Here is a 23,389-nt window from a genome sequence, read left to right as displayed (position 1 = left end):
TACAGATCTACATGAATACAGATCTACATGAATACAGATCTACATGAATACAGATCTACATGAATACAGATCTACATGAATACAGATCTACTCACTAAATGAGTGAGCGAGTGTTCCCGCAGAACGGAGCTCCATGCAGCCACGCCAGACTATTATGTTACAAAGGTTAGGAACAGATCTGAAGTGAACATGTCTTTTGATTTATTTCATAATCCATATCATTTATCCAATGCATATAGTGGCCAATTGTCTATACTTTTACCTCTGCTCCACTACATCTCAGAGGCAAATATTGTACTTTTACTCCACTACACTTGTTTGAAAACTTTAGTTACTAACATAGGCTATTTGAAAATAGCCAATCTACAAGCTCACAACGCGTCATCAGCTTGTAGATCTGCTATTTTCGAACGTTGTAGGACTTTTACTTTTTACATTTTGTTACCAATACTTTTACTCAAGTACATTTTGAACTCCGGACTTTTACTTGTAACAGAGTATTGTTAGATTGCAGTATTAATACTTTTACCTAAGTAAAATATCGGAGTACTTTTTTCTACCACTGAGTGTTGCTAATATGTCACGTCTCTCCAGTTTTTGTCTTGGCTGTAGTGTGGATGGTTGAACATTACATTGTCTCATTACTGCTACAGAATACTGTACACCCCAGACTATGAACTGCAGAACCTAAACTACAGCTGAACCAATCTCTCTTTTTATTCTGTCCTGTTCCTTTTTTCTATCTTTTAACCCATTAAGACCGGGAACGCGTCTGTGTCATTTTTTAGATGTATTTGGCTGTACAAAAATAGCAGATCTACAAGCTCATATCGTGGCACCGAGTGCCGCGATATGAGCTTGTAGATCTGCTATTTTTGAAACATTGGGAAATTCAGCTTTTTTGTTTTCATGCATGTCAAGGACCCCCAAAATCATCTGCATTTGGCTACGGACCCCCATCTGAACATATTTTGTTCCAGGGACCCCCCAGAAGCAAAGATTTGAGCTACAAATGTACAAAACATTTTCACGATACAAAAAATAAATAGCAGATCTACAAGCTCATAGCGCTATGAGCTTGTAGATCTGCTATTTTTGAATAGCTAAAGAAATAAAAAAAAATGACACGGATGCGTTCCCGGTCTTCATGGATTAATGCTACAGACAGTGAATCTTTTTTGATGAAATAGAGACGAAGGGTATATGAAGGGATGAGAGCCCGGGGAGCTCGTCCTGACAGATATCGATTCTGTAGTCGTGCGTGTTATAGCTTTCTGAGTCATTCGCTACGGCAGAGAGAGTGGTGTAAAGTATCTAAGAACATGTACTCAAGTACTGTACTTAAGTACAATTTTGAGGTATGTGCAGTTTACTTTGAATATTTCTATTACATTTTCTATACTTTTACTTATATGCAAATATTGTACTTTTACTCCACTAAAATTATTTGACTGCTTTAGTTACTACAGTTTCTCTGTAGATTTTAACAACTTCAGCCCTTTACTTTGACTATTTGAAAATAGCCGATCTACAAGCTCACAACGTGTCGCATAGCGACACGTTGTGAGCTTGTAGATCTGCTAATTTTAAAATGATTTTTACACATTCTAAAACGTATGAAATGGGACATTCTGCATGTACTTTTACTTTACAAAGTAGTTGTAACTAGAGTGTGGTTCTCTTACACTAGAGGGTTTAAGTCAAGAAGTGGTTTTAGGTTCAAGAAGGCAACTAATGCCTGATAATAAAAAAAAACACACTGAACAGAAACATAAGTACCAAACTAGAAAAGCTAAGTAAAACGTAAAAAACTAAGGAGGTGGGATGGGTAATGTTATTATGACCCCCCCCCCCGCCCCCCCCCCCCCTCCGGTGGCATTGACGGGGAGGGAGGGCGATAGAAGGGTTCGCCCTAATTACTGGGCAGAATGCTGAGCTTCCATTACAATAAGAGGGTTATGTTAACGGCCAGACTATTATTGATCACAAAGCATATCACAGCTCCCCAAGGCCAAGACAAGACACACTGATATTAAATCACTCCTCCTCCTCCTGGCTGGCCGTGGCTGATGGTCTGCAGTGCTTCATTTGACTGATAACAGCCAGGAGACTATTCGCCACTATTATGAGAAACCAACGCTTATTATGAGAAACCAACACTTATTATGAGAAACCAACGCTTATTATGAGAAACCAACACTTATTATGAGAAACCAAACCAACGCTTATTATGAGAAACCAAACCAACGCTTATTATGAGAAACCAACGCTTATTATGAGAAACCAACACTTATTATGAGAAACCAACGCTTATTATGAGAAACCAACACTTATTATGAGAAACCAAACCAACGCTTATTATGAGAAACCAAACCAACGCTTATTATGAGAAACCAACGCTTATTATGAGAAACCAACACTTATTATGAGAAACCAACACTTATTATGAGAAACCAACGCTTATTATGACAAACCAACGCTTATTATGACAAACCAACGCTTATTATGAGAAACCAACACTTATTATGAGAAACCAACACTTATTATGAGAAACCAACACTCATTATGAGTATGAACAGCCAAACCAGCATGGGGAACGACTTTAAAGGGACAGTTCACCCCCAAAATGATTTTTTTTCTAGCGCAAGGCGTTGTGAGCTTGTAGATCTGCAATTTTTGGCCAAAGTTCTCCTCAGAATACTGATGTTAGGGTTGAAGTGGTTAATGTAAAACAAATGTTTTAATGTAACTCTGAAGACCTCCTAGGGGTCCCGGATCCCCTGTTGAAGTCCCCTGTGCTAGGGTTCATGTGGTTAAAGGGATAGTTCACCTCTATTGATTACTCACCCCATGGAGACTTGAATTCATGGATATTTTTTAGTTTCTGTCTCATTCCTAAGACAATAATTTGATGACCGGCAGCGGTTCCGGTAGGAGACACAAAGAGTCTCCTTTGTGTCTCCTACCGGAACCGCTTCCTACCGGTCCGCTTGGTCATCAAACTATTGGCTTAGGAATGCGACAAAAAAAAAAAAAAAACGTAACTATTCTGAAGAGAGCTTTGGCCAAAAATAGCAGATCTACAAGCTCACAACGCCTTGCGCTGCTGTTGTTAATATTTAAAGTTCTGAATAGCCAGCTGAGCAGAGCGTTTCCTCTCCTTGCTTTCATGAGACTCAAATGCCATGAAGTGAATTATCTCTCAAATGCAGCCCGAGGGATGTTTTTTATCAGACTGTTATTGCCTTCCTGTCAGTTCATGGTGTCTGTCGGCTCCCGTCCGTCCACTACAGGCTGTCTTTGTTCAAAGGCATTATGTGTGTTTATTTGGGTGTTTTTTTACAGAGACTGTTCTGTTGTCATTCTGTCTGGAGGTTCTGTTTAGACCTCATGGCAATGGACTGAATGGAGGCCATTGTTGTTCCCAGTGGTATATAGTAACTGAGTACATTTACTCATGTACAATTTTGAGGTATTCTTTTTACTTTACTGGAGTGTTTCCAATGTTCAATACTTGTTATTCTACTCCACTACATCTCAGAGGCAAATATTATACTTTTTTTTGTTCTTTATTTACCCAGGGTAGTAGCTGAGCACAAGTGCTCATTTTCAGCAACGCCCTGCACATAGAAACACACAGACAGACACATTAAAACCTGGGAGCTGACTAGTACAACCACAGTCTTATGCTGTTGGCCACTAAGCAGCTCCACTGGAGCAGTTGGGGTTCAGTGCCTTGCTCAAGGGCACTTCAGCGGTGTTGGGGAAGTGGTGAACATTCACTTCCCCACCCAGATTTTTCCTGCCGGTCGGGGGATTCGAACCGGCAGCCTTCCGGCAACGAGGGCGCTCCTCTAACCTTTAGGCCACCACTGCTTTTACTCCACAATTTTTTGGGGATTTATTTTGTTACTAGTGACAACATAGATTACCCACTTCAGCCCTATATACGTTTTGGCCATTTGAAAATAGCAGATCTACAAGCTCACAATGCAACGCCAATATTGTCAGGGAGGAGGCTCTGTATCTTTGACCTAGTCAGTCACTCATATTTGATACAGTCTATTTCTGGCCAAAATTGTATTAATTCTGTGGCGGTAACGTTAGCGTTTTCTCACCGTCAGTCGATGCTTCATATCCATAAGAGTCAAACCGCCAGGATCAATTGTTTATTTTTGGAACACAGTTCTTATATAATGCGATACTAAACACGTCTATGGGAATTCAGAATGGGGACACCGGACCCAGGTAGGGTGCGTACATTACGTCAGACTTTGGTACTCATATTGCCAACCCTAGCGTTGTGCTCGTGCAGAGGAGGTATGGTTCAGGAGACTGGCATCATCACGCTCCACAGTGGGACATGATTCACTCTGGAAGAGCAGATGGTGATTGGTAAGTCTGCCAACTGACAGTGTAGCTCCACCACAGAGGTATAATATAACTAGAGGGCGGATTGCCCCGCCCCCAGCTATTCATTTCAATGAAATTGCTCAGTGGCGTTTTGAAGCACCCGGAAGCCTGCCGGAAGTAGAATTATTGAGACGTTTTTGAGACGTTTTGAGCAGCCATAGAGTTATGAGCATGCGCACTGGTGTCCTTTTTTGCATCCTACGTCACAACCTACCTCCATGAACGAGCCTGTGTTTATATTTATATTTATTAAATACACTCGAGATGCATGTTTATATGCAAATGAATATGTATTTATGTATAATATGTTATATATTTATATTATATAAATATCTCAGTATTTTTTGCTGGTGCATGCATTTCTCCCCGCCTGTAGTTCCAGCTTTGGCCACTGGGGTGGCAGCTTCAATGTTTCTCAGCAACTCTGGGGGCCTGAGCTCCACACGCAGCGCCTCAAAGATTTATGACCGTGCCCTCTGCCAGCGCTCTGCCAGCGCTCTGCCAGCCCTCTGCCAGCCCTCTGCCAGCCCTCTGCCTGCGGGACGTTGACACACAAAGAGCAACGCTCTGCATTAGACGTCCTCACCTTCTTAACCCATTAAAGCCGGGAACGCATCTGTGTCATTTTATTCTTTGGGGCTATTCAAAAAAAGCAGATCTACAAGCTCATAGCGCGGCACTCGGTGCCGCGCTATGAGCTTGTAGATCTGCTATTTTTTGAATAGCCCAAAGAAATAAAAAAAATGACACAGGTGCCTTCCCGGTCTTAATAGGTTAATCAGGTCCAGAAGTATAGTGACACTTCTTCCCCTGCCTGTCAGGGACACGCACGCACGCACGCAACGCACGCACCCACGCACGTACGCACGCACGCACGCACCCCTTTGTGTCTGAACCAAGGGCAAGCGGCTTAGCAGGTGAAGACGAGATAAGAAGAAGATTAGGTTTCTGTGTTCAGAGTGATTAAGATTTCACCTTCGGTGTGTAAGCTCTGATGTTTATACCGTCTATTGTTTCACTTCCTCCTTCTATAGCGACCGGCCGGCGATCGCGTTGCCACTTTACGTTACACTTTTCTGTCGGGCAGAAACCTCTTGTCTCCATATTCTAACTTTTTGTGTTCTTTGGTAAATTAACGCCCTACTTGTATAATTATACTGCAGCGTCTCACAACATCATCAAAAGTAAGAGATCTGCAAGCTCGATGTCAGTTATGGACTAATCTCTCAAGAACAGATTCTGCTCTGCGTTTGAATCTGTCTGTAGCCGTGTTGACAACCCGTAGCACATTGGCTACCATTGGGCGTGCCATCAGATCAGGAAGCAGGCCGCGCTTTACCCAATCAAATGTAGTGGGCGGGATTTACGTGTGTGCCGTTCGTTCCCCACTGGAAACAAACCGAAACTAATTTAACAATAGCGTCCTCGAAGCCGACAAAACCACGGAAAGTTAGTAACATTTTAACTTGCTCTTTCATCATAGAAACAAGTAGGCTTATAACCAAAACCATCCATGTTCTTTGGGAGAAGTGGTGTTAGTGTTCCGTGGAGACATATTGTTATTGGGAATGAAAACATAGTCGCACCACCGGAAGTGAAAGGCTGAAGCCAGACGAAAAACCCTGGTTTCCCTGAGCATGGGTCGTCCGTTCAGCTCCGCCCAGAGCCAAATGAATAAGTAAAAAACAGCAGAGGGTGCTGTTTTTCCTTTTTATTTGGCGATGGGTTCCCAGATTGGTTTTGGACATAATGAGGTTTCCACCGACAGAGAACGATATCCATGTTGACGTCTTTTTTAAAGGCATTGTGTGATGCTTTTGAAAACTGTCAAAGTATTATTTTCTATTTTATTATATTCTAATATATTCTATGCTATTCTATTGTTTTCTATACCAACGTACACAGAAGGTCCAAAGCCGATGAGAAGGTTTTGGTCGCGGTAATGAACAAGAACATGGACTGAGTGACACATATAGTGACAGACAGGAAGTGTAAACGGCGTTCGGCGCATCCTCCTCTGTTCTTCTCTGCGTTTGACTCGGTGTCTAACCTGATGTTTGGGTGTTTGACGGGTGTTTGTGTTCGTGTGACTGTGAAACAAGATCATCGTCGCCGGCTGGGTCACAGCAGGGGTGCGTCGGTGTACCTGTTCCTGCGACTGTCTCCTCAGCAGGAAACCAAAAAGAGACGAAAACCAAGTGAGACTTTCCACCGTCGAGCTCATAAACAATCCCGACAGATTCTATGAGCAGCAGTGGTGGAAAGTAACTAAGTACATGTACTCAAGTTATGGCACCATTTTTGGCTACCTGGTCTGTGTCTCCGAGGAGGTCTGTGGACAGTTCAGAAACCCACCCACCAGTGACATCATCGTTATGCAAGATTCCAATTTTTTTAATTCAGATTTTTCTTATCGCTGAACCGAACCCGGGACTCAGATCAGGTCGTACCGCTGCCTTTATCTGCCATGTACCACGACTGTACGTCATATTTGACAATTTGGCCAATTTGGATAAACAAGGTCTTAAAGGTCATTAAATTGTAACTTTAGAAATGTGCAGATATACCCCGTATACACTTATACTGTGTGTTGGTTTCATAGAATGTATAAAAGAGATGGGCAAAGCCACACCTCTGCTTTCTACAGACCGAAAATTAAGCCTATTGTTTGGCTGTGTGCAATCCGCCATCTTTAATATATACAATCGAGCACGTCGGCTACCAAACGCTATTGCTTGAGACCAGACATGTGACCAATGCGGGGGCGGGTCACCAGACATGTGACCAGGGAACTGGAAAACAATCCCCAAAGAATGCTATTGGTTGGGTAGCTTGTCAATCAAGAGTGGGGGCGGGGAATGAATGCTATTGGTTGTGTAGGTTGTCAATCAAATCATCCCGCCCCTCCTGGAGCATAGCCTACTTTATCCTACATTTTAGAATAAATGGGACCATCATTTAGCAAAACGCATATCATGATGATTGAAAGGAGACTTTAAACTAGCGACTGGAAGCATATAGTATTTATGACCATTTTTATTAAGGTAAGAAATCTAGTCTAAAGTTCATCAAAAACCCATCCGCTTACAATGAGAGAATATTCTTTCTGACACCTGCAGGCCACCTACAGGCCATTCATATGAACTGTCTCTCTTCCGTATCGGCCTCATTGTAAATATGTCAGGCTGGCCCGTTTGGTTGGTTTGTTTACTGGTGAGTGAGAAAACAATTTAGCACATTTTAAGCTACTCATCCGGGGACCCCCCCCAAAATCATTTGGGGACCCCCCAGTTTGGGAACCACTGGTCTAATGAGATGCCATGTTCTCCAGGGTCTAACGAGGTGCACAGGAGGGGAGAAGAGAACGTCTTCTTCTCCTCAACAATCCCCTCCAATAAGTCTCTCTCTCTCCCCTGGGATTCATCCTGAATGCTAATAAGTGGCCCCGCTACGGGGAGTGGAGGTGCAACGGGGAAATGGTGGGGGGGGGGCTGGGGCTGGGACTTCCTCTGGGATATTTATCTTTTGAATTATACTCCCAATTAAAAGGCTGGGGGAAGGCAAATAGCTCCATGAATAAACAGATGGTTATTGCTGTTTTTTTGCTCAGGGCTCTGTATATAAGATGGATTTATTTATAACGCAGCTCTGACACTGGAAATCAGATGAAGATGAATAATGGATGGACGGGGAGAGACGAGAGAGACGGCTTTGATGGGTTTTTCTTTTTGAACGGCGCCGGGCCGGGTCCAAAAGAGAACCACGGCGGGTTCTTTTGGGGATAAAAAACCCAGCTGAGCTTCTGTTGTTGCATTGTCTAGTCCTTCTATGGAAGCGTTTACATACTGTATGTGTCCTGTTGCTGGCTGCTTAAAGGGATAGTTCACCCCCAAAAGGACTTTTTGAGAGTGTGTGAAACACTCTATGAAACACCCGGTCCATTTGTGGGATGTGTTCAGACTGAATTGTGGGCGTGCACTACAGTTCATTTATATATATATGTCACAGGGAAATTGGCATTCCAGGGAAATTGAAAAAGGATCGCTCGTTTTCACCCCCCCCCCCCCCCCCAGGCAATTCTGTAGAACCGACACTAGAAGGCAATGCAAGCCACACTAGACTAGAGCCCCCCTTTTAAAAAAAAAAAAAAATGTATCCCGCGATTTTTGTAACCCATTTTTGTCACCCGGTGCCAATTTCCTAAGTGATCCTGGGCGCTACACCTGCCCTACACCAGCACTACACCAGACCCCCACAGCCTAGGGAGGCCAGGGCCGAGCTCATGCTTCCTTCAGGCATGAGAGCCAACTGACCTTCTTGTCACCTGACAGGGGGGAGTTTCCCTGGTTGGACGTAGCGCGTGGAAGGAACACGTTATTCCAACCAGTTCCCTTCCCCTCCATCAGGCGCCCCGGCTGTCATGGGGGAGGCGGTATAGCGACCAGGATTACTACATGTTTTTGTGAGGGTATTAACTACCGTAGGAGACACGGGGAGAACATGCAAACTCCACACAGAGTAGCCCCCCTTTTAACTCTATGCCCCCACCACACACACACACGCACGCACGCATGCACACGCGCACACACGCACGCGCCATGCTTTCAATTTGGTTTATTGAAAGCATGACTGTTAAGATAATTTTATTGTGTTCTGGCTTTTAACATTTGTTTTAGTTTATCCACGACACACACACACAAGCACACGTGGATAGTAATCCATGAAAAGATCTATTCTCCCCCTATCGGTTTACAACTCGGACGGCGCTGATTCAACTAGCAGAACATCGGCCGGTTGGCGCGGGCACTCGCGCCTGGAGGCGCTCAGGCGTGCCTTCTCGGCGCGCCTCCGTCATGGACAATAACTATTATCACGTGTGCGTGTGAACGCGTGGTCAGCATTCCCCTAGCGTAGCTTCCTCCTCCTCCTCCTCGTGTCAAAAACCCTGTCTCGAAAAGCCCCGCCTCGCGCCGAAGCCCCGCGCCTAAAAACCAGCGCTCCTTTTTCAATTTCCTTGGAATGCCAATTTCCCTGTGACATATATATATATACGGTGGAGAAGTGGCTGTGGAAAGGGGGCGTGTTTGGAAAAAAAAGGCTCTGCAACGCATCATGATTGGTTGCCATGTCTGCTTATTGTAAGCGACATTGCCCTTGTTTTTCTGTGAAGGTGCTTGTAAAGACTGGTGGTTGTGGTTTGTCCCTGTTTCTAAAACGTTGTTGATATTTGGTATGAGTTATTGGTTGATATATTGATATATTTCACACACACTTGCACATTGGATTATTATGAAATTAATTATTGTTTTCTATCTATTAGTCACTCCATGGAGACTTGAATTCATGGATATATTTTTGTTTTTGTCTCATTCCTAAGAGAATAATTTGATGACCGGCAGCGGTTCCGGTAGGAGACACAAAGAGTCTCCTTTGTGTCTCCTACCGGAACCGCTGCCTACCGGTCCGCTCGTCATCAAATTACATGGACTAATACATGGGAAAATATATTTTTTGGGGGTGAACTATCCCTTTAGAGCACCGTAATACCTTTGACCAGTGGTGGAAAGTAACTCATTACATTTACTCAAGTAATTACAATATTGAGGTACTTTTACTTTACTTGAGATACTTTTACTTCTACTCCTCTACTTCTCAGAGGCAAATATTGTACTTTTACTCCACAAAAATTATTTGAAAACTTTAGTTACTTTGTAGATTTAGATTATTATTGCAAAACATATGTTAACCACCTCTATTTAAACTTTGGCTAGTTGAAAATAGCAGATTTACAAGCTCACAGCTCGTTGCCATGCAACGCGTAGTGAGCTTCTAGATCTGCTATTTCCTAAATATTTTTAGCAGCTGCCAGGCTGCTCTACAAAGAGACAGACACATCATCATCCACGACACCTATTCGACACCTATTCATCATTGGCTGTCCTGGCTGTCCTTCACTCCTTTAGGCCAATGGGGACACTTCCCCGTTTAAGCCAATGGGGAGACGGCCCGTCCTCCGCAGTACCACCCCTCCCCTCCCTGAGGAAATCAAGGCTCCTTAGTTTCTTCAACAACTCTATGACAGTACGCTGCAAGTGCAACGTAGCTTCAGACTACAGAGTTAGCTTAAATGCTAGCGTGCTTCCTCAGACCTAGTTGGGCTATTAAGTTATTATTTGGCCATGTTCACACTGACTTTAATCTTCGCAATTGTTGGGAAGACCCGTGTGTTGTCTAAGAAGGTTGCCAACACTTATATAAAAAACATAATTAGCGTTTAGCAGCGCACATTCAATGTGGCCAGGTTTGGCGAGAAGTCAGGCTATAGAGTTAGCCTAAATGCTAGCGTGCTTCCTCAGACCTAGTTGGGCTATTAAGTTATTATTTGGCCATGTTCACCGTTAGTTACTTTAATCTTTGCAATTGTTAGGAAGACCTGTGTGGTGTCTAAAAATGTTGCCACCACTTATATAAAAAATATAATTGGCATTTAGAGTCGCACATTCAATGTTGCCAGGTTTGGCGAGAAACAAGCAGGTCTATGATAACAATCACACACACACGCTGACAAGCCGCACACACACGGCACACACACACACACACACACACACACACACACACACACACACACACACACACACACACACACACACACAGTGACAAAATACAGCATGCAGCCGCTAATAATATGACTCAAGTCATATTTATTCTTGTTTTAATACATGTGATAACTTGTGAAACGGGACATTCTGCATAATGAGTACTTAAGCCAATACTTTTGTACTTTTACTCAATACAATCTTGATTACCCAGACTTTGTTGCTGTATCGCTACTTATACTTAAGTCAAACATTTGAGTACTTTTTTTCCCACCACTTCCTTTGACTTTACGGCATATTTGCGCGCCGGCTCAGGAGGTTAGAGCGGCCGCTAGTCAATCCAGTAGGTTCCTGCAGGGTTCGATCCCTGCCAGGCTCCCCCTTGGCTTCGTGCTGAAGTGTCCTTGAGCAAGACAACCTGTAGCTAAGCAACATTTCAAGATGAGATCTCCTTCATATCGTCTCTGTCGGTGTCCAAAACAGATCTACAAGCTCACAATGTGTCGCATTGCGACACATTGTGAGCTTGTAGATCGGCTATTTTCAAATGGCCGAAATGTTATAGGGCTGAAGTGGGTAATCTATATGTTTCTATATAATAATTTAAATCTACAAAGTAACTAGTAACTAAAGTTTTCAAATAATTGTGGTGGAGTAAAAGTATAATAATTGCCTCTGAGGCAGTGGCAGGCTGTCGGCCCGTAGAAGCAGAATGCTGCTTCACTGTGTTTATATATCATTGTAGGCACCTCAAGCAGGTCAACACTAGAAGACCTGAGGGGGCAGTTTGGAACATATCTAGGCAAGCAGTCATAGAGGTAGAAAGGTGCCAGATCATTTAGAGTTTTATAAACTAGTCAAATCATTTAAAAATCTATCCTAAAACAACCGGGAGCCAGTGTAGGGAAGCTAGAACTGGACTCATACAGTATATTCTCTCATCTTAGTTTTAGTTAAAACTCTGGCTGCCGCATTTTGAACAAGTTGTAATCTGTCAGTTGTTTTCTTTGGCAGGCCAGAGTAAAGTGCGTTGCAGTAATCAAGCCGAGAGAAAACAAAAGCGTGGATCCACGTTTTTGCATCGTCCAACGACAGATGTTTTTGTAGTGGCAGTGGCAGGGTCAACTGCCAACACTGTAGTTAATTTTGGTCGCTCAACGTCACTGTTTATAATTTACTTTTAATGACCAAAATAAATCTACTACTACTGTACATGAGGGTAACCTCAGTGCCTTTTGAGCAGTGGTGTAAAGTAACTAAGTACATTTACTTTAAGTACTGTACTTAAAGGGATACTTCACTTTCGGCGGGGGGAAACATTTAAAAAATATATTAAAAATAAATGAAAAAAGTAATGGAAAATTCATGGCCCCCTCACGCATTAGAGTGTCCTACTAATGTGTGAGGGGGCCTTTATTTTGCCATAACTTCTTTCATTTTTTTTTAATATATATTTTTAATGTTTATTTTATGTGAAAGTGAAGTATCCCTTTAAGTACAATTTTGAGGTTCTTTTACTTTACTGGAGTATTTCCAATTATCAGTACTTTTACTTCTACTCCACTACATCTTAGAGGCAAATATTGTACTTTTAATCCACTACAATTATTTGAAAAAGTTAGTGACTAGTTACTTTTCAGATATAAATGATGATATTATAAAACATACATTAACCACTTTAACCCTATTTTATACTTGCTATTTTCAAACATATTAGTACTTTTACTTTTGGTACTTTAAGTACATTTTGATACCAATACTTCTGTACTTTTACTCAAGTACATTTTGCCTTCTGCACTTTTACTTGTAACAGAGTATTTTTATATTGCAGTATTGGTACTTTTATTTAAAGGAGCATTACACCCCTGGAAGAACTTGCAGTCACTCAATGTTAATCATATATATATTAATGATCTATTATAATATAGTAGATAACAGTAGCAAAATTTCAAATTTGCACCCTATGGCCAGAAAAATATAGAAGTCTTGACTTTGACTGGATGACTGGGGTTTGGCTGCATTACTACAATGACCACAATGCTTTGGGGCACTGCACTTCCTTGTGGGGAGGAGGCTGCGTGGGGGCGTGGTCTACGTTGTAACTTTCCCCTCCCAGTTCTCACTACAACAACATCAACAAACACATACAGCACATTGCATTGGCCAGTGTTGCCATGTCTGCTTATTATAAGCGGCTGGTTTCTAAAATGTAGTTGATATTTGGGCTCGTTTCCAAATGTTTTGATTGTTGTTTAAACCAGTGGTTCTCAAACATGTTCATGTACTTTTCCACGGACCCTCATCTGTGCACTGCGCGCCAACATATTTGCCAGGGAGACCCTACCAAAAATGTGTTGTTTAAAAAATATTCCACATTTTGCACTTTTTTCCCCTCAAGATTTTTTGGAAAATAGCAGATCTACAAGCTCACACTGCGTCACATCGTTACGCGTTGTGAGCTTGTAGATCGGCAATTTTCAAATAACCCATGTCTAGGTTTCAAGTGCTCTTGGCACAGGTATTTTCTTTTGGGCTTGTTTTCATATACCTGGTTGCTTATTTCTCTCACAAGATCTGGCAACACTGAATGTTACGTTCCAACTTTTCCGACTTTTTTGTCTACCTTTGGATCACAAAACACGACATCGAAGCCATGTTCTTTCTTGGATCACGTGAAATACCCATTGCAAGTTTGCTATATCTATACCAGGATGTCAGTCCCATCATCACCGTGTCTTTGTTGCGCCAGCAAGCCAAGGTGAAACTATTAGTCTTGGCTGCTGTTCTATTGTGTTCTGTATTGATTTGATTGTATCTTATAGTAAACTAAATATATCATGTATAAATTAGCATAGTAACACTAAACGTGTGTGTCTGTGTGCGCGCACGTGCATCAATTTTTTTTCTACATTCCATCCCACCATGTAGACAGTCCGGTGCTGGTGACGTGACGTCCATCTTCTACTTGGGAGTCGGGACATCCATGGAGATGCAGCATAGTAGTCAACAATATAATAATAAAACAAAACGTTTCATACTCATGTCATGTGTGACTCCTTATTTCTGAGAGCATAATGTTTCACTGTCATTTCCAGTTATATTCTTTGGACTAAACTTATAGAAAACATGGGCATTACTTTAGAATGACATGCTAATGTTCAAATACTCTTGTCATACACACAGCCTAATCGTTTTTTTCCTCTTTTTTCAAATGAGACCGTTTCATGCTTTCAATTGGTGTATATGGATAATATTAGGTTTTACTATAGCCTATTGTATCTAAGACCAGTAAAGTTGAATCCAATGTGCTGGGGTCCCCAGAAAAATTATGATTACATGTAGAAGTAAATACTAACAGAATGTACAAGAGTTTTTCACTATTATATCTGTAATGCAATTATGTACCATTCTGCCAAATGAAAGACCATCTCCTATCATGAAACAGTTCAAAAGAACCCTTATAGAATTGGGGTTCACATTTTGTCATTATGAATGCTTAGACAATGTAGAATGTACCGTGATCAATGAGTAGAGCAAGCAGGGTGTAAATGTAATCGTTTTATTTAGAAAAAGAATATGGTTGTATCTCAAAAGGCGAGTCCCAGGGGTCTTCATCAGCCGAACGTTACTCCATTTCCGCAGGCAGGCGAAACAACATTCTGTCCTGTTGAAAAGAACACATTAGATTACACTTGTAGATTAAATAGATATCATCCCACGTGAAGCCTAATCTATACTAATATTGCATGCAAGCCGCAAATAGCAGACCTACAAGCTCACAAAGTGTCGAGTCTGACGCGTTGTGAGCTTGTAGATCTGCTATTTTCGGGACCCGGCGACGTAGCCCTGAAACATGACTGTCATGGGGGAACTTCAACCTGGTGTTTGCACTTTCTACATGTACAATCCGTACATCTACATAAACGTTCGGATTTCAAATAAAAAGTGCTTATCCCATGACCACGGATGTTACAATTTGAATCGGGTGGGTCTAAGTACCAGTATCTTCCGTATTGTTTAATAAAAAAGCATTTTAATCCGATCAGTGGCCATTTATTATGCGACCCTTATGCGATCGGTTGGGAGGTTTATGAGAAAATGACCACCGATCAGATTAAAATGCTTTTATTTAAACAATACGGAAGATACGGGTACTTGCACCCAGCCGATTCAAATTGTAACATCCGTGGCCATGGCGTAAGCACTTTATATTTGAAATCTGACAAGAGACAAAGCATAAATTTGGCTTGTCACACAAGTGGTTTAGCTTTGCATTTGGCTAGCTATGGAACGACAATGTAAACAACACTGCTCTGCGTGCATGCGTCTATCAGAAGTCAACTACACATTGTATACTACTACCCTAACTTTATTAATCTCTAACATTAAAGCAATCAAGTACAATTACACTTGGATTATTATGTCAAATTGGCATAACGTTTACAGCAATCATTACTTACTCTATAAAGTAATTAATCCAAGCTGTGTCCAGCATGATTTCAGCATACAGCCTGTTGAATTCCTCTGCGGTGGAGCTGCTCTTCTGTGTTTTATGGTTCAAAGAAATATCTGTTGTGTTAGTATTCCTCCCACGGAGTGTTTACCGACGCGATCAGGGAGAAAGAAGGCTGATCCCACTCTTTGGGAGACACCCCTTGGGGTGTGTGTGGGGTTGGTCTCACTGAGACACCATGTAGTGCGGACATAGGTGAGAACCCGCGGAAAACGTCATTTGACGCTATGGGCAGCAAAATCGGCGAAGTTCCCCTTTAAGTAAAGAATTTGAGTACTTTTTCTACCACTGCTTTTGAGGATAAAGGTTTGAGCTTTGAAATTAAATGAAACGTCTCTGTCTGTCTGTCTGTCTGTCTGTCTGTCTGTCTGTCTGTCTGTTCCTCAGGACATAGACATTGGACCAGACAGGAACTGGAAGGGGATCGGCATCTCTCTGCTGGTCATAGTGTTGGTGCTCTCTCTCATTGGTCTGTCCATCGTGCTGCTGTCTAAAGGTGAGCCAATCACTGCACTGTTACACCAGGGCTTCTCAAAGTGGGGTTCGGGGTCCCCCGCAAAATCAGTTAATATAGCATCAAAATAACGTTAACCACTTTCACCCTATTCGTATTATATAAAGATAATATAGAATATAATATTATAATGAGCATTAGTGAGGACCAATTATATGAATATAATTTAGAATATTATATTATAATGAGCATTAATGAGGACTAATTATATGAAGATAAGATATATAATATTATAATGAGCATTAATGAGGACCAATTATATGAAGATAAGATATATAATATTATAATGAGCATTAGTGAGGACCAATTATATGAAGATAGGTTAAAAATGGGTGAAGTGGTCCTTTAAGTGGTGAAGTCAATTTCATCAGAGGAAGCTTTCATCACCCATTCGCTCCACCTCATACACCTGCCTCAGTCTGGCTTCCTATGCTCTGTCTCTGCAGTGATGTAGAGTAACTAAGTACATTTACTGAAGTACTGTACTCAAGTACAATTTTGAGGTCTCGTTGGGAAACGCATGTCCCTCCAGTTATGCAAAACTCTGTGTACAACGGGTGCTATGAGTACCTGTTTTACCCGTGTGTCTGTTAGAGGGTATAGCATGGGTCTGCCCGGAACCGAGAACTGGGCCGTTCCCTCTGGCAACGGGTCGGATCGGTTTCGATAGCCACGTGTCTTGGTCGGTCGATCCGGAATGGATGGACCCCTGAGGATCCGATGACCAGCTTTTAATAAAACAATACTATTTATATTAAACTCTTTAACCATCGGTTTTAAAATGAGACGTATGCGTTGTAATCACACTCCGAAATCCATATTGTCCGGTCTCGCATACTGAAGGAGCCATGCTTTACATTAACAGCCGATTGAAACGCAGCCAATCTCAAGCGCTCTGCGCTGTGGAACACCATGGAGGTTTTAACGAGGTGACACGCAAACAGTTTACAGATTAGGCATTTAGCAGACACTAGGCATTAATCCAGAGCGACACAAGATAATACATCATAATACATCATAATACACATACTACATCAAATGCATAAAACTAGTAATCTAATAATAATAAAGTAATACATAAGTAAGCCAATAATCTAATAATAACGAATGCATTCGTAAACCAAGAAACTATCATCAGCCTGTACATTGAAACTACACACACTATAGGATGCTAGGCCAGCAATGACTTGGTATCTGTCTACATAACATGCTCTCTACAACTATATAAACTATATACACTATAGGATGCCAGGCCAACAATGACTTGGTATCTGTCTTAACATGCTATCTAAGTTACATTTCGTCACCTTGCTAAACTAATGGCCTAAGTCATTTTTTTAAAGTTTTTCACGAAAAATAAAAAACTGATCCAAATCAAAACTATAGGATATTTCTTAATCATTTCACCCAAAATGTTTATAACAAATTATGACTATTAATTTAAAAATAACACTGTCAGTTATGTAACATAAGAGATTTAAATAGGTTTAAATAGGATTAAACCTGGCCTAAGTCACACTAGGGAGTTAGGCCATTATACTAAAAGGGCATGATCCTTTTCAATTAGGATATTAGGCGATTTTACCAGAGGTGGCCAGTGTCATGAAGAGCTGACTTAGGAAAAAACATCATTTTCCTCAAAAAATTACTTCTTAGGCCATTAGTTTAGCAAGGTGACGATTTTAGCCTTTGCAAACAAAAGCCACCGGGAAGTTGGAACGTCATCTGTGTGGAGCATGTTTGTGGTCATTATCTGTGGGGACGGACGGTAAGAAAGTTGGCGAAAATGTTCTCTGTCTGGAACACAGAGCACACTCCTGCACACCGGGGTCTATAGTTTTCCTCCGTCCCGCTTCGGGCCGGGTCCGGTCATTTCTAAATCTTCCTCGTGTCCGTTCGGACCCGGGTTCAATTTCTGTGTCCCTTTTATGCCCATATATGGATCTCTCTGCATCTGTCTGTCTACCTGTGTCCCTTTGATGGAGATCCATGATGTCATCAACATATAATAGCCATATAGGGGCATGTTGGTGGATGTCCGTTGGGATCATGTGCCCCTCTGGTTATGCACCCTGTTCCACCTTGTCAGAGTACTTAGTATAGTACTTAGGGTACTATGCCCATTATTACTTTACTTTATTACTTATTTAGACGCATCTTAACCCATTCAGTCCGGGAACGCAACTGTGTCATTTTAGATTTCTTTGGCTATTCAAAAATAGCAGATCTACAAGCTCATAGCGCGGTACGTATGTCTATCAAATGTGGTTTTATTGAAAGGCAATCAAACACTAGAGATTAGAAATCAAACGTCGGGTGTGTGGTTTCCATGTTAAATCCCCACAGTGCGCTGTTGCGGTTGCCAGAATTTGCGAGCAACCAGGTCTATGAAAAAAAAGCCCAAAAGAAGCCACTATAATAGGCCACATGAGCACTTCAAACCTATACATGTCACCCATTAAACAATGTGCATATTTATATATGTTGGCTATTTGAAAATTGCCGATCTACAAGCTCACCACCATTATTTACAAGCAACTTTACAGAAAAACAAGCCCAATGTGGCTTATAATAATCAGACCAGGCAACACTGCAGACAGGGATTAAGGAGAGCGTAAGATTGGATTGGGGATAATGGCTTGCGCAGTCTTCTCTTAAAGGTAGTGGCAAAAATGCAATTTTCAACGGCTTGTCATACGCCGTTGAAAATAGCATGTCTCGCCAGAAATACATGGTAAAACACAGGAGGATATTTCCCAAATACTTTAACCAGGAAGTGAATGGAGCAGTACATCTTTGGAGCACGTTATCTCCTGGTTCTGTGTGAAAAAAATAATGAAAAAAAAGTTGTTTTATTTTTATTTTTATGACGGAGATCTCCGTCAATGGCAGGGAATGTGTTAAATGCAATCTGGGAACCCATTCGGAAAAAAGGGAGAAAGAAATAATAATCTTTGTTTTTGCCCCCTGGGGGCACCACCTCCTTTTTTTTGTTTTAGAGACAGGAACTTGGTTAATTGGCTCCTCACGTTTTTAGTCCATATGAATGGAACCAAATTACACCTACCCAAATTAGCCCTTACAGTTTGAGAACCACTGATATATGATGATACGTATAGTGATATAAAGTATATATAATAACATACAATAACCTAATAATCTTATTTTGTCTCCTTCCATAGATGACGGCTCTAAATCTGTTGGCTCGCACTTGACCTTGGATGACCTCTTTCAGAGACGTTTCCAAGTGCATGATCCTGAGGCCAGGTGGATCAGTGGTACGTGGTAATGTAGATCTACAACGCCAGCATCATGACTTTAGTTTACACTTGAACTTGACATTGTCCAACTGTACAAGCTGCACAAAACATTTGTTTTTCAACTCCCATTTTCTTTTTCTTCCCATGTTTATTGTGTTTGTTGCCTCTTCCACTGCCTTCATGCTTTGGAATAGAGGAAACATGAGTCACTACCTCCTGCAGAAATTAGTCATTAGCGTGCCCAGTGGTGAAAAAAAATACAGATTTTTCTTTACATACGTAAAAGTATCAATACTACAATTATTGGCATCGAAATGTAATTAAAGTACCAAAAGTAAAAGTACTCAGTAATGTCGTGTAATGTCGTGAAACGTGAAATGTCCCATTTCACGTTTTCAAATGTATTAAAAAATATTTTGAAAATAGCAGATCTACAAACTTTTTGTGCAACAAGCTCCATTGTCTTTGTTATTTCCATAAAAAAGAGAAATGGAAGAATAATGCACTGTCATCCTCTTTGTACCTTAATCTCATGTACAATATGCACTGATACTCTTTAGCAGTGGTGGGGAGTACTTCTAGCCTGGTAAACCCTCCCTCCGGAAATCTCAATTCCATTTCATTTCAGGAGTGAGTCTGGCATGAACCGCCTCTCTGCAATATTGGCTGTGTATGCCAAACGGCCGCGCCTATCAGCGTCGTCGCCATTGTTCTGTGATTGACAGCTTACGTTGGCCAATCAGGTGGCGAGTTCGAGTGAGCCCAAAACACGAACGGCAGCCATCTTTTTCTTGTGCGGCCAATTCTCCGCTATTTTTTTACTTCAAAAAGCTCTCTAACTTCTATTTTGAGGCACGGAATTTACTTATAAGATATCGTTTGGATAGAATTTAGTTGTTTAACTTCATATATGTGGTCAATTAATCATGACAAAGCCTATTTAAAAAATAATAATTAGAGAACCGGTAGGGGCGGGCAGTGACACCATTGTACCCGAAAAAGGCAACCCATTTTGGGTATGGCTGTCTCAAAAGTCCCGTCGCGTCACATTAAGACTGGTGAACTGCTGATTGGCTGAAGGGGAAAAATTATCATTGGCTGAAGGGGTTGTCAGTCAACGGTATTACTCCCGCCCAACTCCAGCACAGCCAATATTGCAGACAGGCGGATCAGGCCAGACTCACTCCTGAAATGAAATGGAATTGAGATTTCCGGAGGGAGGGTTTACCAGGCTAGAGTACTTCAGCACCAGCTGGATTATGTGTCTGTTAGAAGATATCTTGATTTTTTTGCCACTCCTCGACATGTCCTTTTCTAAATGTAACCACTGCGCCACTCGGTTATGTAACGCAGGTTTTATTTCTTTGCCAATGTTAACCCATTAAGACCGGGAAAGCATCTGTGTGTCATTTTAAGATTTCTTTGGGCTATTAAAAAAATAGTAGATCTACAAGCTCATAGTGCGGCACCGAGTGCCGCACTATGAGCTTGTAGATCTGCTATTTTTGAAAAATCGTGAACATTTGTGCAAATCTTTGAATATATCATATATTATGTTTCAAAGCGAAAAAATTTAACTCCAATCTGTGGGTGGGTGGGGGGGGGGGGGTCCCTGGGTGGGGGGTCCCTAGAACAACATATTTTGAGATGGGGGTCCGCGGCCAAATACATATCATTTTTGGGGGTCCTTGACATGGAAAAGTTGGAGCATCACTGATATTGTAGAAACATGCAAAACAAAAAGGATTTAGCAGACATTTGTAGAAGTCAAAGATTTGCACACATTTTCATGATTTTTCAAAAATAGCAGATCTACAAGTTCATGGTGCGGCACTCGGTGCCGCGCCATGAACTTGTAGATCTGCTATTTTTGGATAGCCAAATAAATAAATAAATGACACGGATGCGTTCCCGGTCTTAGTGGATTAAAGTGAAGTCAGACTCAGACACAACGTGCAGAGACTGAACAAAGTAAGACAAAGACGCAGTGAGAAAGAAACCCAGAAGAGAAGTTTCAACGCCGTCTCTGTGTTCAGCAAATTGTCACTGCGACTTTTCAATAGCATTCAGAGTCATGACGATCCAACGTCCCTCGCAGGAAAAGTTTCACCGCAGCTATAGTCACAAAAGAACTGTGGTGGAAAAAGTACTCACGTGTTTTACTTAAGTAAAAGTATCAATACTGCAATGTAGAAGTATTCCGTTATACGAGTAAAAGTCCGGAATTCAAAATATACTTGAGAAAAAGTACGAAAGTATCGGTGTCAAAATGTGCTTAAAGTACCAAAAGAAAAAGTACTAAAATGTTTGAAAATAGCAGATCTACAAGCTCACAACACGTCACGATGCGAGGCGTTGTGAGCTATTTTCAAATAGCCTATATATATATATATATATATATATATATATATATATATATATATATATATATATATATATATATATATATATATATAATAGGGCTAAAGTGGTTATTGTATGTTTTATAATCTAATAATTTGTATCTGTAAAGTAACTAGTAACTAAAGTTTTCAAATAATTGTAGTGGAGTAAAAGTACAATATTTGCCTCTGAGATGTAGTGGAGTAGAAGTAAAAGTAGAGAAAATTGGAAATACTCCAGTTAAACGTAAAAAAACCCCCTCAAAATTGTACTTAAGTACAGTACTTGAGTAAATGTACTTAGTTACTTTACCCCACTGCAAAAGAATCGGAGGGAAAATGTCAGAGTACTTGAAGACGCGGCCGTGAGAGAAGGCAGCGTTTGGAATGGCGTTCGTGTTGATTTGAAAAACCCCTCGGGAATAGAAAAGAGAAGTTTGACTGGGGGGGGGGGAGGTGGTAAAGTCGTCCTGTCGGAAGATGGAAGGGCGAGACGGCCCGACAGCTCCAGTACAAACACTCCACTTTCACACGTTCACCAGAGAGCCCTTAAAGTATTCTATCCATCACAGAAAAAGAGAGCTACTTTATGTGTTGTTCATGATGTTTGAAGCACAAGGGTCTGATATGGTTTCCTTCAGGTTTACTCCCAAAACGCTTTGTATCATCTGTAAAAATGTAAATAATATACATACATGAATAGATACAACATTGTGATCTAAATGTGTCGAGTAGATCAAACCCGTTACTGATTTACTCGAGCTTTAACACATTGAGTGTCAAAACCGGAGATCTACGTGGGTTAAATTTTTTTAATTATATATTTTCTTCCACATGGGGGCGCTCTAACGCAACTTAGGAATGATCCGCGGACCCTGTGAAAGGGAATGGACGGATGTGAATCCAGTCCAAAAAACGTACCTCCCTTCCAATCCAATGATAGGATCTTGAGAAAAAGGTCCCTATCTCCATATCTTTTTACAGTGGTGAAAACGAGACATTTTTGACGCACGATCTCTCTGCAATGGCGGATCGCGTTAGAAATGTTACAGTTCCAGTCGTTAGACGGCACCCTCGACCATCGCGCACACACCCTTTGTTTACATCCGGGTCCTCGTCGTGTACATTTTTGAAAGTTTGAAAATATATCTGTCTATCACCTCCCTCTCTTCATGCAATTCTGTGGTAGTCATAGCTGAGTGCTTAGTGAGCCCGGAGTCAAAAGCCCTGATGGTCCCAGGCCAGCAATGTGTTTATGTGTGTCCCTTTGCAAGACTCTTTTAATTGCTCCCTGTGTTTAAAATCCTAAATTTCCCAAACAAATTTGGAAAAATAACTTTATAGCTCGATCTGCTATTTTCATTGCTTTCTTTTTTTTAATAAAATTATTTTGATAAAAGTTGAGTTAGTTTTAAATTAAGTTTAACATTTTTGTAAAACATGTTTTCATCTTGAAATAATTAAAAACAAAAATGTAGGAAACTAAAAATAAAGGGGTATTTTACTACTATTTTACTACCTCTGGCGCTAAATGTGTTAACAGATGGCAAATAATGCCTTTTGAGTAAAACTCTTGAGATTTGGTTTCGGTTGAGATTGAGTCAAATATAAACTAATACGTTAAGGTCACACATATTCTTTAAACATCTATCAGAATTAGACGGCACTCACAACGCGCCACATTGGGAGCTTGTAGATCGGCCGTTGTATTT

The 23,389-nt window shown here is 41.2% G+C and overlaps 1 protein-coding gene across 1 annotated transcript in view; it reads left to right on the top strand.

Moving 5' to 3' along the window:
- The window catches only part of LOC308105817 (inactive dipeptidyl peptidase 10-like), a gene marked incomplete at both ends in the record, with an annotated part of 142,989 nt that overhangs the window by 57,761 nt on the left and 61,839 nt on the right, over nucleotides 1–23,389 (top strand). The window contains 2 exons of the mRNA XM_080456742.1: nucleotides 15,910–16,018; nucleotides 19,219–19,314. Coding sequence (XP_080312868.1) covers nucleotides 15,910–16,018; nucleotides 19,219–19,314 — 205 coding nt within the window. The remainder of the gene's footprint in view (nucleotides 1–15,909; nucleotides 16,019–19,218; nucleotides 19,315–23,389) is intronic.

The sequence above is a fragment of the Gymnoscopelus braueri genome, assembly GCF_963280865.1.
Source record: "Gymnoscopelus braueri genome assembly, chromosome: 18".
NCBI lineage: Eukaryota > Metazoa > Chordata > Actinopteri > Myctophiformes > Myctophidae > Gymnoscopelus > Gymnoscopelus braueri.
Note: the sequence above shows the minus strand (reverse complement) of the source record. Positions and strands in the feature narration are given on the sequence as shown.